Source organism: Nematolebias whitei, chromosome 15, assembly GCF_014905685.2.
Source record: "Nematolebias whitei isolate Nwh7 chromosome 15, NemWhi1, whole genome shotgun sequence".
In the NCBI taxonomy this organism is placed as follows: Eukaryota; Metazoa; Chordata; class Actinopteri; order Cyprinodontiformes; family Rivulidae; genus Nematolebias; species Nematolebias whitei.
In genome coordinates, this window is record NC_056512.1 from 45373259 (window position 1) to 45388354 (window position 15096).

Genomic DNA, 15096 nt, shown 5'->3' on the forward strand with positions numbered 1-15096 from the left:
TAGATAGATAGATAGATAGATAGATAGATAGATAGATAGATAGATAGTAGCAAGTAAGCATAAACTAAGAGTCTATGTTCTGACAAAGGAAAGACGCTCACAACATTTTTTGCACTTTTGATTTTATTTGCTCATAGCAGATTTTACAGAGATTTGAGTTGATCATTAAAGTTGTATAACCACGTATTAGGCTTCTGTTTAAAGTTAATTTTCAATTTATGTCAAGTATATCAGTTAATGCACTACTACTTATGCACTTTTCACTTGTGAACAGGTTGAGTTTAGATTAGTAAAAATTTACAAATGTGCACTGTTCGAGTGTTGTCATTGTGTTAGAGAATAAACGTCATGAATAAATTTGACATTAAACATAATCCAAGTGGAAGTGTTGCATCATCTTCAGCCCCTTTTTGGCATCTGGATTTGTTAGCAGACCAAACTGACAAAGAGCGTGCAGAATAATGAAGTGTTTTATTTCCACGGCAGAGAAAGCTCTTTAGTCTCTGTAAGTAGGTCTAGTGGGAAAAATATCAGAATTGGTATCAGTTATCGGCCAAATAAGTTTTAACATATCAGCATCTGGGATATTGGCCAGAAATCCAATATCATGCATGTCTATAATTTACACAAATTTTAGAATGAAAAGAGAAAAATTTCCCGGAGTAAAGTAAGATTTATATTTTAAAGAAGTAAAGATGAGAAAATCTGTTTCCCCATTTAATGAAAAGTAAGAAGTCAGTTTTGTGGCTGTTTGTCACCAAGAAAAGCAGTGAAAAGTTGTTTTTCTTTGAAAATACTTTGGTCAAAAGCCTCGTAGACTGAGGAAGTGCCCCATGAAAGATAATGCAGCACTAATCAGCTGATCAAACACAAACAGCAGCTCAACACAGAGATAAGAAGAGATGAGCCCAACCAGGAGGGAGAACCTGTAAACCACAATGAACTTGTCTTGTGTGTTTGCACGCAGGTTATTTTTCTGTGTTTTCATTTTTGTTATTTTAGTTTAGGTTTCCTTAAAAATCATTCTGAAATCCATCCATCCATTATCTTTAGCTGCTTCTTCCTTTAAATATGTTCACGGGGGCGGCACGGTGGATCAGTTGGTACAGCTGCCTCCTCTCAGTGAGAAGGTCACCGGACTGAATCTCGACCGGGGGCCTTTCTGGGTGGAGTTTGCATGTTCTCTCCGTGCATGTGTGAGATTTCTCCAGGTACTCTGGTTTCCTCCCACAGATAAAAACATGCATGTTAGGCTGATTGGGTGAGAGAGAGAGAGAATGGTTGTCTCGTTTGTCTCTATGTGTCCCTGTGATGAACTGGAGACATGTCCAGGGTCTCTCGCACAGTGACTTCTGGATATGGGCACCAGTGACCCCCACAGCCCAGAATGAAGGAGCAGATAAAAGACGATGGATGTATTAACTGTACAGATGTTTTTCAACATGAAACCCATTTACAAAGTGCCGTTTGTCTCCAGCTGCAGGATGTGCTCTCTCAGACTGCCATCTAGAGGCACGTCCTCTAAATAAATGTAGCGCTGCGTCTCACAAGCACATTTTGACTAAAAGATTTATTCAAAGCAAAGGAAAAGTTGCTCAGCTCTGAGCCACTTCTAAAGTTTCTAACGTTCGCTTTTCAGAGAATAACCTCGTTTTCTGACCCCACATGGGTCGTCCTTCTGTTTGCTCCTCAGCTGCCTCCAAACTGCAAACATCTGGACGCCCAGCAGGTCTGGGAGTCTCTGATAGTCCACTATGTGTCCTGATGTGTGTCAGGCTGGGACACCGGAGTCCCATTCTGCTTTTATTACTGGAAAGATAAGAAAAAGCAAAGAAGAAGAAGATGGAGCTCCACTGATGGTTTTGTTCTTGTTTGTTTGTTCAGATTCATGCAGGTGAAATTTCACAAACTCTCCAATATTTCTTCAGTCGATGCCAGAGGGTTGGGAGTCGTGTTATTCCTGGCAGCTGTAGGAATCATCGCTCCAGGTTAGCTTGTTATTCTGGAACCTCTAGCAAACACGTGTATCATCGAACAGTCCAGATATGTGGAGGAAAAAAGACTGACATTGTTCTTCGTCATCAGGTTTTTTACAGAAAATCAATGTGGTAAAACAGCGATCAATATTTAAATTCAATACAAGATGACTTGTTATTGATTCGGATGATGAAATGTATTATGTTAAAGCATGTCGAGCGATAAACTCAAATCTTATTTTGTAACGTTTCACTTTCATTTCATTCTTTTGTCTTTAAACTAAAGCTTCCTCTGTGTTTTTGTCCATGTCTAAAGACGACGTCTCTGTAAATTCACCATTTGTTGTTTACCCAGAATCAGCAGCAAGTTTAGTGATAAAAAAGCATCGTTATAATTTTAAAAAGGACCAGAAACACATCTTAAAATAAATGTAAAACTTGCTCAGCTTTAGCTGGATGCTGTTTCCTAACAACTCTGTTTTAACAGCTTAAGGTGATGATGTTTGTGTTGTGTTCACCACGTTATCACTTTCCTTTCAGCTCCAGGTCGATATAAAACAATTATTACACATTTAAACATTGTGCACGTATACCCTAAGATTATGCATTTATTTATGCATCTTTAAATAAAACTGTCTGGCTCATTTTTCTGACTAATGGCAGCAAGGTAATCAAGTCATTGTTATATCTAATTTATCGCAGGTATTTTTAGATTACTGTTCACTTTGTTCTGTGTCATCAATACCCAGAGCTATAAAGTCCAGTCTTGTCATCACAACCCAGCCGGTGCACGTCTGCAAACTGTTTAAATATTATATTTCAGATTAGTCCAGTCCTCTCCTGTCTCTCTTAATCAAACACTAAAAGAAGTCCTAGATTAATCAAATACCGTATTTTTCAGATGCATCGGATTATATGGTGCAATAATCAATGAACGGGTCTGTTTTCATACATAATGTTGATTTTTGATCACATTAAAGGATTTTAACTGCGCCTTATAGTCCGAAAAATACGGTCATCGTAACTCAGCTGCTGCGTCATCGGTCGGGTTGGTTTGATCAAACATTGAGTGAAATTTTGTTTCATTCGTCACAGTCTTCAACATCTGAAGCCAGAAGATGATCAGATCTGATTGGACCTCTGCTTTGGGATTTGTAGGCTCAGTGATAACAACAAAACAGTTAAAGCATTTCATCTGGACCAGTTTCTTTAAGGGAGAAATGTTTCGTCTTCCATCCGAATGACTTCATCAGTCTGTGGTCCAGGTCTGTCCCATAGGTATCCTCCACTGCTGTTTCAAGACAACCTCCTGTTGGACTCTCAGAAGCAGTCAAGATCCCAACAGGAGGTTGTCTTGAAACAGCAGTGGAGGATACTTATGGGACAGAGCTGGACCACAGAGTGATGAAGTCATCAGGATGGAAGACGAAACGTTTCTCCCTTAAAGAAACTCGTCCAGATGAAATAATTTAACCTTTTTTTTTTCTGCTTGGAGATGTAACGAGCAAAGGCTGGACAGTAGAACCAACGTGTAAGACGATGTTCAACTTGGTTGGCTTTATTAATTAACCATAATGTGGAATATTCAAATTTATATAATTGTGAAATAAATTGTATTTTTTACTTTCATAGTGCTATATCTATATTATGTTATATTTTTATAATTTTTTAGGCATGTTTTTAAGCGTGTTTGCACTGAAAAAGGAGTGGCTCTCATTGTACTTAATTATAATGACAATAAAGGCCTCCCATTCTATTTCTGGTCCATTAATGAGTTTAATTCATACCAGACAATTAATCTGGATCTATTTGTATCATTAGTTGGCGCTAGCTGATGTGTTTCGTATCAGCTAGCGTCAATTGTTTAAAGACACTCTGTAACGTGTAAACTTTAGTTAGCTCTGAACAACAAAGTCCATGCTCAAGAATCCAGGTACACAATCCAACATTTTTCAGTCAGGTCATCTGGACAGTTTCTTTTTTGTGTGCTGAAACGTTTCGCCTTCGATCCAGAAGGCTTCATCAGTCAAGGAAAGTGATGAAAAATGTTGGATTAGCTCTGAACAGTTAGTCTGGTTCCATTAGTTGGTGCTCGCTGGCACTGAGACGTCAACACGTTTGTTCAAATCAATAAAAGTGACCTTCAGGTTGATGTTTGTTCGTTTCCACCTCCTTTTGAGAAGTGAGAACATTTTTAATTTAGAATCACTCCAGTTTTGAGCTGGCAGTGAAACAAGGTTGCTCTTCACTTCTGTGAGTTTGTTCTGAGTGATGGAGCAGCACTGATGTCGAAGCGACTCGAAGCTGCTGCCAGCGTGGCGTCAACCAGCTGAAGGGTCAGCTCCAACACGGCTGAGCCAGATGCCTGGCTCTCAAACTGAAAACTAATTACTCGTGTCACCTTTAATAACTCGCATCAGTGAATGCATTTTTTTTACCCCATAATTTCTGGCAAAGCTCCAGTGTGTACAAGAAGATGTTGAAAAAACATATTAGCTGAGGCAACGAAGGTGGATGAGACAGAGTCACTCATAAATAAGTAAGTGGCTCCAAGGTGCGTTTGTTTTCTTGCTCTTGCTGTTGAACTGGTTTCACTGGGTAAAGCTGTAGTCCCACCACGTCTGACACAGCAGGCAGCAGTTGATACTTCTCCACCTGGTCCAGGACGTAACAGTCTCTTATTCCCAGAACCAGCGCAACGTAAGGTGCAGCTGAGACTTACAGGCTGGCACTGCAGAGAGGAGGTGTCCATGACACATCACAGTATCATGTGCAATATGAACTTTTTTAGAAAAACCACTACATTTCTGAGTTTTAAGCTCATGTGACACTTTAAATTCAAGTTTAGGTGTTTCCGTGCACCAACTCACACCCTCGAGTTCTGCAGAAGCCCCATTTAATAAAATCAGGTGTGTTAAAACATACAAAGCATATTTCAGCCTTTTTATTAGTTTTAATAAACTTCTTGCTTGTACTTTTCATGTGATTGTTTATCCATAAATCCAAAGTAATGGCATCATTTCACTGAGTTGTGTTATAAAACTGTTGTTGGTCTTTTGTTGGTTCAAACTTTACAATAACTGAAATGATCATGTGGTCAAAATGTGTTTAAATATGTCTCGACCTTTGCATTTTTGTTAATAATTTTTTTTTAAAGTAGCTTCTTCATTATAATTAAAGTTTCTTTTTTTGTCTTTGGTGTTGTTTTTGGACTTCACTAACGATCCTCCACAAAAAACACAGTTAGCGCAATAACGTTTGCAGCCACTAGGGGGCAACATCCCTGAGGCCCCCCTTGGTATTGACAAATATACATCAGCCACACACATATTGTTTTGAGGTTTTTGTTCTCTTTTGGGTTTTTTTTAAGCAAATAATAAGTTAGAAAAAATAATTTTCCTCCTTGTTTATCACATTTTGCTCAATTGCATCAGAAATGACGTCTGATTTGCCAAAACAGCAAGGACGGACACAAACTTGGATGAGATCAGAAACGGGCGGTGGTGAGGATGACCCGATATCTAGAGAGGAAGAAAGGTCACCAAACACACTTTTCCACCCATTCCAGCTCACACACACACACACACACACACTTGCAGTGCTGCTTGCCAGATGAGGGTGTGATACATGGCTGCTGTCACTGCTTCCTTCACTACATCAGGACTCGCACAGCATAGAAACTGCAGCACAATATACTGCTCGCTGAAGATCCATTGAAACACTACCTGAGGAAGGGGGGAGCACCCTCGGCCATCTGTTCAACACTCAGGGGACAGGAGTGTTTAATCAAATACTGACAAAGGTGAAAAGGTACTTTCAGCAGAATGATGCAGCAACCCTGCTAATATATCCTCAAAAACTTGAGCCGAACTTCAGCTGGGACTTTTATACCGAAACAGATGAGAACAAACGAGCAGTCAACTATAATTAAGTCTACAAAGTAGGTTTAATAGTTTTGAAAATAGATCAACATGTGCACAGGACAAGGTGTGAGAACAGACAGCATTTATTCTTTCAGGCCTTAAAGTCCAGTTACTTCCTGACAATAACAGAATACACAAAGTATAAATACACATTTTCCTTTTCGAATCTGAAAGCCCTTTGCTGTGGCTTTATCGTCGTGCAGAACTTAACATCACATAACCAAACGATCATGGTGCGAGCAAAGGAGCGCATCTTCTTGTCATCAATCACTACGTCGCCAAGACAAATTAAATGTCTTTTGTCTGGACGGAGATAAACTCTCCATCAATTAATTCACCATCAATCTAACAGTTTTTATTCAGACAGGAGGAAGACGTGAGGAAAAACAAAATAAAAAAGAAACAATACCAGGATGAAGCTCTCCTGTCACGCCCATTCACCGTGCCCGTCGTGCTCTCACCTTTGACCCAGAACCACCCACACGCTCACATAACTCCGTCCACGCGTTTGAACGAAACAAATCAAACTTGGGATGGATCAGAGATCGACTGGGACAAAATGGAACAGTTCTAACAAAAACACGTGTTTTAAAGTTACTCGTTGCAAATTTGTGGAGACAAGACACAAAACAAAATCATAAAGTAAAAAAATATCTGCACAACACATCATCAACGTTTGACTTCATACTTTGCAATGAGGACCTTTGAAAGTACACGTCGTACGGAGAGTCGTGTTAACTTAACTTTTTGCCAGCTTTCGAGCCTCTGTCAGCAAAATAACCCTGAATACATATTCCCAGTACAATTAAAGAATGTTCTTTGACATACCAGGTGCAACCTGAGTCAGTCATTGGTCATTTTTCCAGTAAGGCGTTAAATAAAACATTTGTCAAAGTCTTTTTTCAGATACAGTAAATGAGATGTCTACCACCCAGTTCACAATCACTGGGTTAATCTGTAAATAAAACTAGAGGGATTGCATTTCCGGCAAAAATGCAGTGTGAATACTTATTGCTGAAAAACAGCTGAAATTAGCTAAAAACATGCTGAAATGAAGCTGAAGGGGAAGAACAAGCCCAAGTTAGCAGAAGATATCAGAAAGTACACATATTTGCTGAATTTGGGTTAAATAAGCAGAAATTAGCAAAAATAAATGTAAATTAGCTTTAAAAAGCTGAAAAATAGCTGAAAAGGCTAGAAGAAGCTTAAAATACCAGAAGAGTGAGAGTGCCATTGTGCCTAATTAGACTTAAAGAAGCAGAAATTAGCACAAAAAAGTAGAAATTATCTGGAAAAAAGCAGAAATTAAAAAAAAAAAAAACAGCTGAAGAGTAGCTTAAATAGCAGAAAGAAGCTTAAATTACTAGAAGTAACTGGAGAGAGCACATTTGTGCTGAATTAGCCTGAAAAAAGTTTAAATGATTGTAAAAAAAAGTGGATTCAGCTTAAAATGTTGAAATTAGCATAAAACAGCTGAAATTAGCTGAAATAGCTTTTTTTTTTTTTATTTGCACAAGGAATCTGAAAGAAGCTGAACCAGAACAAAATGTGAAAGGAGGAGTGAAAGGTTTTAAACAGATTAGAAGATTTAAAGGATTTAAAATTAACTCGATTCATTTCCTATGAGGGAAAAAGTGGCAGAAAAGGCTAAATGTTTCAAAAAGCTAAAGTTGCACCAACACCAAAAGTCATGGCAGGAAGATGCCGAACAATGTATGAAAGAAAACTGGATCACAGTGAACATGAACATTCACACAACAAACTCTAAGCTGGTTTCTCAACATGGCTCCTTGTAGCTGAAGGACATTTCAAGGTCCTCAGGTGTGAGACAAATGTAAGCTTGTCAGAAACATTCAGTCTTACAGGTGAAGCAGCAGTCCTAGGATGGACGTCCTGGAGGCAGTGGTTTTATTTAAGGGGTGCCATCCCCGTTTTTGGTCTTCAGCACCACCAGGCTCACCATCACTGGGATCAGACAGATGGGAGTGATCACCAGGGCGAAGACGATAGGCGGCGGCGGGTCACTGAACTCCTCTGTGGAGCATTCCTGGAAGAACTGGGAATGGATGTTCACAAACGTCTCCTCCACCAGTGGATTGGGCCACGGGATCCGGAGACAGTCAGATATGTTCTCTGTGCAGAGGCTCAAGTCGCTGTATAAACTGCAGACAAACGCAACGTGACAAGTGAGCGTGACACGAGAAAACATTTATTTAACGAACTGATCATTAAATATTTTTACCTGTTCACTTTACCCCAGACACACCAGTCCGAGTCATTTAGCGAAGTCATTGCAGAATTAAAGTCTTGCAGGCACATGTGCTCAAACAGCGCAGAGAGGCACGTCATTGTTGGACCGTTAAACACCTCGTCGCAAATCTCACACAACTCCGTACATTGATGAGAATTATTCCCACAGGCTGCAAGGATTAAAGTTAGAAACTCATTAGAAAAAATCAAACATGGGCATATTTAAAAAAAACTTGATTTAGTTCCAATTTATACTTTTGTTACAGACTCAGTCCCTGCAGAATATTGTGTGAACGCTGCTTCTGCAGGGGTCGCCACAGAGAGCAGACGTGCGTGAAACATGTGTTTTACGCCGGATACCCTTCCTGACTCAACTTGGGCTAGCCTCAGGATTACAAGACCGCAACAGGGACCACCGCGCCACCGCGCCACCGCAACCCCAGCGTGATGTATGAATGAAATGTAAAATATGTCACCTACCAGTCGGCAGGGGAGTGTGTCCAAGGACGTCTAAACGAGAGAAAAAACACAATTTCAAGTTTGAAACGTGTAAAAAGTGAACTTAAAACGCTCGTTCCGTTCAAGTGCGTACTGTGAGATCGTTGATAGAATTTTTCTGGCCGGGTGAATCTGTTTTACAGCACAACTGTGCAGCCGGCTGCAGAAGAGAGACCACACACTCACCGGAGAGAAAGGAGAGGAATACCCCAAAGAAACCAACAGCTCCCTTCATGTCAGAAAAAAAAGAATTAAGGTGCGTGTTCCCCGAGTGATGAAGCTCTCAGACTGTGCACGGCGAGGCATAACAGGAAGCCCGGCAGGATTATCTTCGGTTAACAGATGTCCAAATAACGTTACCAGCGGTTACCAGATGTTCTTCTGAGATCTGTGTGATGGCCCTGCGCCTTGGCAGCAGCTCTTCCCCTCTCCAACTCACGTTTCTTCAAGATTTTCTCCCTTTTTGAAAGGGGTGGAGGAACCAAGATTGTCCTCTATTCTCCCAAATGAAAGGAGCACACCCAAGCTGGGGCTGGACTCACATCTGAAAACCCTTTACTCTTTAACTCTTGTTCTGCTTTTTAGTCTCAGTTTCTCACAGTCGAAGGCCTGGCCAGCTCACAGCATGTGATTTATTTGCCTTTTGGGCCGCCTCTGCCAAATAGGAAACATAAGTAAACATTTAGGGCTTAGCGTTTTGGGGAGGATGTAACTGCGGGGTGTTTTGCACAGACACAATTTCAGATTTAGCTTAATTTGATCAAACTTGAAACAAGTTAAAAGTCATAACTGACCGGAACTCTTTTTATGTTTCGGCTGGAGTTAAAATCTTTGGTTTTGTGTCATAATTGTGGTAAATCTGTTGAATATTTTCTCAAATCTTTTTCAAGAGAGGCTGTTTCGCTGATTCAGTACAAACTCAAATCTGCCTCGTGAAGTTTAAGCTACAGAATCCACATGTTGAGCCTCATACATGCAACATCTGTTTGCTGAGCAGCATTTTGATTTAGTAATGACATGAGGAAATGTGTCTTTTCAGCAGAGGAGGAGCTCAGAGTTGGGGGTGTTGGCAAGAGAAAGGGGTTGGGGGACAGTCAGGGAAAGAAAAAACAAAAAAATAAAACCAAGGCACAGGATGAGGAACAGCGAAGTGGGCGCCGCTCCAACTTCCAGTTGTTTCACAACTCCGAGTTCATGCGTTGATCGCTGACGTCGCGTGGGGTGAATGACGAACAAAGTCAGGAAGTGCAGTCGAGGGGGGGGGCTGTTCATAATGAGGTTTCATTTAACCTTTAACCCCAAACCTTTACGGGCCTCATATCTACCGCTGTCGAGCCCTCTCTGGTAGAGACCTCCCCAGGAGTTTATCTTGGATTCAAACGACAGTACACCCGAGGAGATGTCCTGGCAGAAACCAGATTCTCTGAGCTCTGTTTTCTGGGTTTGTTCTGTCCAAGACTGGCTAAACACATCAGTTTCAAGAAGAGATCCAACCCCCCCAGAACACATCGTCTGGAACCACACAGCATCTTAAACCCAAATTATGTTTTTCTGTGTTATTGTTTAGGATTCTATGAAAAATTGGTACATATTTTGGCTGTGGTCAGGAAATAATCCTAAAAAACACAATTAATTAATACAAGCTTTATTTCTACAGGTTAGTCTCATTGAGCCACGAGGACTCGTTTACAGAGAGACCTGATTTAAAGAAAGAACACAGACAACAACATGCAGTCATATAAAATGAAAGAGAAGAAATTATATTTAAAAAGAAACAAAAAAAAACAGCTAGATTATAAGGCGATGTAGAAAAATAAAAACGGGAACTTATCAGATGTTTGAAGACACTTAGAGAGGTCAAAGGTCGAGAGCTTCAGATCTTTTTGTAAGATATTCCAGGAAACAGGAGCGGAGTAGGAGAAGGTCCTTTTGTCTAGTTCAGTCCTCACTGAGGGAACACTGCAGGTAATGATGTCCTGAGAGCGCACGCTGTAGCTGCACTCACACAGAGACATGTAGGAGGAGATGTATGAAGGCAGCAGACCAGGAAGTGATTTAAAGATGAAAATGTACCAGTGAGAGAGTCTGTGTGGAGTTAATGGTGACCAGTTAACCAGTGAATACTGGGTGCAGTGGTGGGTACGATAATCACAGCCAGTTATGAATCTTAGTGCACCATGATAGACAGCATCCAACATCTGCAGCATCCAACATCTGCAGCATCCAACATCTGCAGCATCCAACATCTGCAGGTTCTTGTAGGAGCGTTCATGTAAATAATGTCACCGTAATCAATGGAGGGAAGGAAAGTCACAGATACAAGGTGTTTCCTAACATTCAGAGTTAGACGGGATCTGTTTCTGAAAAAGAAACCCAGTTTAACTTTCAGTTTCTTTACCAAGTTTTCGACATGAGGCTTAAAAGAGAGATGTGAGTCGACCACTCAAGTTTGAGATTAAACAAATCTGACTGGATGATGTCGAACGCAGACTGTAAAAACTGAAAAACCTTAGCAGCTGTTTTAGCTCGACAATAAACAACCGTGTTGTCGGCCTGAATGGAATAATCGGACCTACATTACTTATGTAGATTGTAAAGAGGTTGGGTCCTAAGACTGAACCTTGTGGTACACCGATGTTAACAGTTAGATAGCTGGAGGAAGTACCATTATGTTGAACACATTGCCTCCGGTCTGAGAGATAGTCAGAGAACCAACCAATGGTGTGTTCTGAGAAACCAGTTCTGAGATCTTCTGACACAAGATGTTCTGATCCACAGAGTCAGAATCTTTAGACAGGTCTAAGAAACGTGCAGCACAATAATCCTCAGCATCCAGTGCTTCAACAACATCGTTAAAAACCTTCAGTGAAGCAGTGGTTGTGCTGTGTTGCTTCCTGAAACCAGATTGATGTGGAGGTGAGATGTTAAATGAGTCCAAACACTTCTTGACCTGATCAGTTTCTCTAAAATCTTAGCTAAAATACAGAGTTCAGAGATCGGTCGATACTTGATGCATACTTAACATTCACTGAGTAATGACTGGCACCTCTTCATGTTGGAGTTTTGCAGAATTCTAGCCGTTTTATTCAAATCGACAAAAAACGCTATGCACACTCAGCGTATGTGCTGCGAATGACTCTCAGCTACCTCCACGTTAAATTTTAGCTCAATCTTTGTAAAAATTGACCGAGTTATACTCGTTTCTGTGTTGGCTGAGGTTGACTAGCTGAGGCAGCTATCTTCATAAATAACTGCCGCTAAAGCTGAATTAGTTGTAGCTTCACATCCAATGATTATTTTTTTCTGCACGTTTCATCAAATGTGCACAGACACAGACAAACACGAACGCAGTTGATAAAAAATAAAATAAAATGCTGAAACTCACTCATAGTCTCTTCATGTGCTGAGGGGTAACCTATATAGAAGGGATGCTGTGTTAGTAGAATATTGCTGGTCATGCATATTTATTATTATTATTATTATTATTATGATTATATAAAAAGTCTTTAAAGTACCTGTAGTTGCTGTGACCGGCTGCACTGTTCCTTTGTCATTGACCAGGCAGATCACTGTTGAGCATCCTGGAATGAGAAAGTCTAATGAGTAGAATTCATGCTGACATGAAGAACAACACTTGCGTAAACTGAAACACTTTTCCAACCAGATCCTGCTCGTTTGGGACCGTGAAGCTGTGAACGTGCAGAGGAAATAAACTCGGGCGAAGCTGTGGCAACTCGGCAGGTCAGTGCATCCTCTCTTTGTCTCCCGCTTCTTTAAGGAAGTCCTCGTTTATTTAGAGACTTTTAAAATTACCTACAAGAATTCCTCTCACACCGAAGTGAAACATCTAATTCAGGCTTTGACACGATTTGTTTAAAATAACAATAGGCTTAGTGCCGTTATTCTCTCCAAGAAACAATAAAATCTTTGTTTTGAAGATCAGTTTTATTGAAATTGTCCAGTCCAGCCATGTGAATGAACTAAACTAACTAAATTGCTTCTTTTTTAAAAACACCTCATGTTCTTTTAGGAGGAGAACCAAAGAGCAACAGATAAATATATATATATTTTAAAAAAGAATTCACTCACCCCAAATAAGAAGAGCTGCTAAACTCCCATAAAAACCAGAAGAGACTGTGGTGGCTGTCATTTTCCCCAACAAAGCTCTGTCCATCCTGAGAGCTGGGCCGGGACAACACATCTCAACCTTTTTCACAGGAAGCCTCTAAAAAACAACAGGAAACCCTCGTTTCCAAGTCTGGGCGGATTCACCGAGTGGGGTGACCCTCTGATCATGTTCGAACCCAAGTTACCATCACTTTCCCTTTTTTTATATTTCTCAAACAGGAATAGAGTTCCAAGAATTGTTTTTCCACTTTCCTCTCTCCCTCTCTCGTTGTCTTTAGCTTTGATTTTATCACTAAAATGATTTGATTTCAGGAATAAATTCCCCTCAGAGGTGGTTTCTTACACAACCTGAAGCATTTCGAAGCACCAGGTTTTGAAATAGTGCAGGTTTACAAGTAGAAGCTTAGTTTGTAAGATAAATGCAGACCTGATGATGTCATTTTAAAGTTGTTCTTTTTTATCTGAACATAAGTTTTACAGCTTTAAATCAAATGTAAAAATTTGGCTGAGTTCTGTTTGATTTTCTTTTATTTGGCAACACATTTGATTGGATTTGTTGCTGCAGAGATTGCAAGATTTACAGCGTTAGACTTATGTAAGGAATGCACTTTTTCAATCTATGCTGTGGTGTATATCATCCAACGTGGCCTTTTCCCACCATCTATGGTTTAACGTCGCATTAAGTACGGACACCCAGTCTGAAAGTGAAGCGCTCACTCATGTCGAGAGGGAGAAGGCTTCTCGCTCAGCTGCTGGGTTTGGAAAGACGCCAGGAAGCTTTGGCCAAAATTGCTCCCGCATTTCATTTCACTTGACTTACGGAGCTCAGTTTCATCAAAACTTGATGAATGCAATGGAGACAAAGAGCTGCTAAATATCAGACTTGCTAAGTGAGTGCGGTTACACAAATTAACAGATTTGTCCACAGTGAGAAGCACAAAACATGTTTCAGATGCCTTTAATGAACTGGGTCGTTGTTGTTGTGTGAATGTTTATGAAGCTCTCACATCCATTTTTCTTCCGTACGTGTTTTTCTGCATCTTTCTCGTGCCACAGTTTTTGTGCTATTTCAACATATCTATCAAAACGTTCAGCTTGTTCAGGAGTCGGACGCTATGACTTTTGGTATATGTGCACCTTCAGCTTTTTGAAATATTTAGCCTTTTTTGATTTTCTCATAATAAATTGAGCTCATTTGACATCCTTCAGATCTTTAGAGCTGTTTACAACCTTTCACATTTTGTTCTGGTTCAGCTTCTTTCAGCTTCCTTGTTCAAACTTGTAAAAAATCTGCTACTTTCAGCTAATTTCAGCTGTTTTCCCTCTGTTTTATGACTGTTTTAAATTATTTCTGCTAACTCCAATATTTTAGTGCTTCTTCTAACTTCTTTCTGCTAATTTCAACTTGTTAATCCTTTCTGCTTATTTATGCAAGTTTAAGCTTTTTCTGCTATTTCAGCTACTGTTTAGCTGTTTTATGGTTGTTTTAGCTTTTTCTGCTAATTCCACATTGTTAACTTTTTCAGCCTAATTCAGCAAAAATGTGCTCTCTCCACTTCCTTCTAGTAATTTAGGCTTCTTTCTGATTTTTTTTTAGCTACTTTTCAGCTAGTTTTTTTTTTCTTTAGCTATTTTCAGACAATTCCCACTTTGTTTGGGCTCATTTCTGCTTCTTTCAGAATAACATAAACATACTCTTCATGCTTTCTTCTGCTAATTGAAGCTCGTTCTGCCTTTTTGGCTAGTTTGTTAGCATTTTTAGCTAATTTCAGCTGTTTTCAGATAAATTCAAGTTTTTCGTGGTATTTTCTGATACTTTCAGCCTAAATAACTTATTTCTGCTCATTTCAGCTTGTTATGCACCTTTCATCATAGATAAGCTATTTTCACTTATTTCAGCTGCCTTTTTTGTTTTTTGTTGCTACTTTTAGCTTTAAAGGGTAATTTTACAGATTTTGCACTCATTTAAGCTTTTTCAGCCTAATTCATAAAAAAATAAGCTCTCTCTACTTCCTTCTGGTAATTTAAGCTTCTTTTTACCTTTTCAGCTTCTTTTCAGCTATTGTTTAAGTAATTTCAGCTTTTAGAGTTAATTTACTTATTGTTGTGCTCATTTCTGCTTATTTAAACCAAATTCAGTAAATACGTGTTCTTTCTGCTTTCTGCTGCTAATTTAGACTTGTTCTTCCTTTTCAGCTACATTTCAGCATGTTTTTAGCTCATTTCAGCATGTTTTTAGCTCATTTCAGCTGGGTTTTTAGCTCATTTCAGCATGTTTTTAGCTCATTTCAGCATGTTTTTAGCTCATTTCAGCATGTTTT

The 15096-nt window shown here is 39.7% G+C and overlaps 1 protein-coding gene across 1 annotated transcript; it reads right to left on the reverse strand.

Annotated features, from left to right (window-relative positions):
* Positions 1–7811: 7811 nt before the first annotated feature.
* On the reverse strand, positions 7812–13496 carry ramp2 (receptor (G protein-coupled) activity modifying protein 2). The gene is made up of 5 exons (XM_037688623.1): positions 13493–13496; positions 12163–12228; positions 12033–12062; positions 8142–8319; positions 7812–8061 (listed from the first exon to the last, which is right to left on the reverse strand). Exons 1-5 carry the CDS (start codon positions 13494–13496, stop codon positions 7812–7814), a joined length of 528 nt encoding a protein of 175 aa, XP_037544551.1.
* Between the last annotated feature and the right edge of the window lie 1600 nt (positions 13497–15096).

Bases quoted from the DNA above. Each gene is read 5' to 3' on its own strand.
- ramp2 (XM_037688623.1), bottom strand. The intron at 12,063-12,162 runs GTACTTTAAAGA...CCTTCTATATAG, and splicing joins GCCGGTCACAGCAACTACAG to GTTACCCCTCAGCACATGAA. The intron at 8,320-12,032 runs GTGAGTTTCAGC...TAATCCTTGCAG, and splicing joins AGCACATGAAGAGACTATGA to CCTGTGGGAATAATTCTCAT.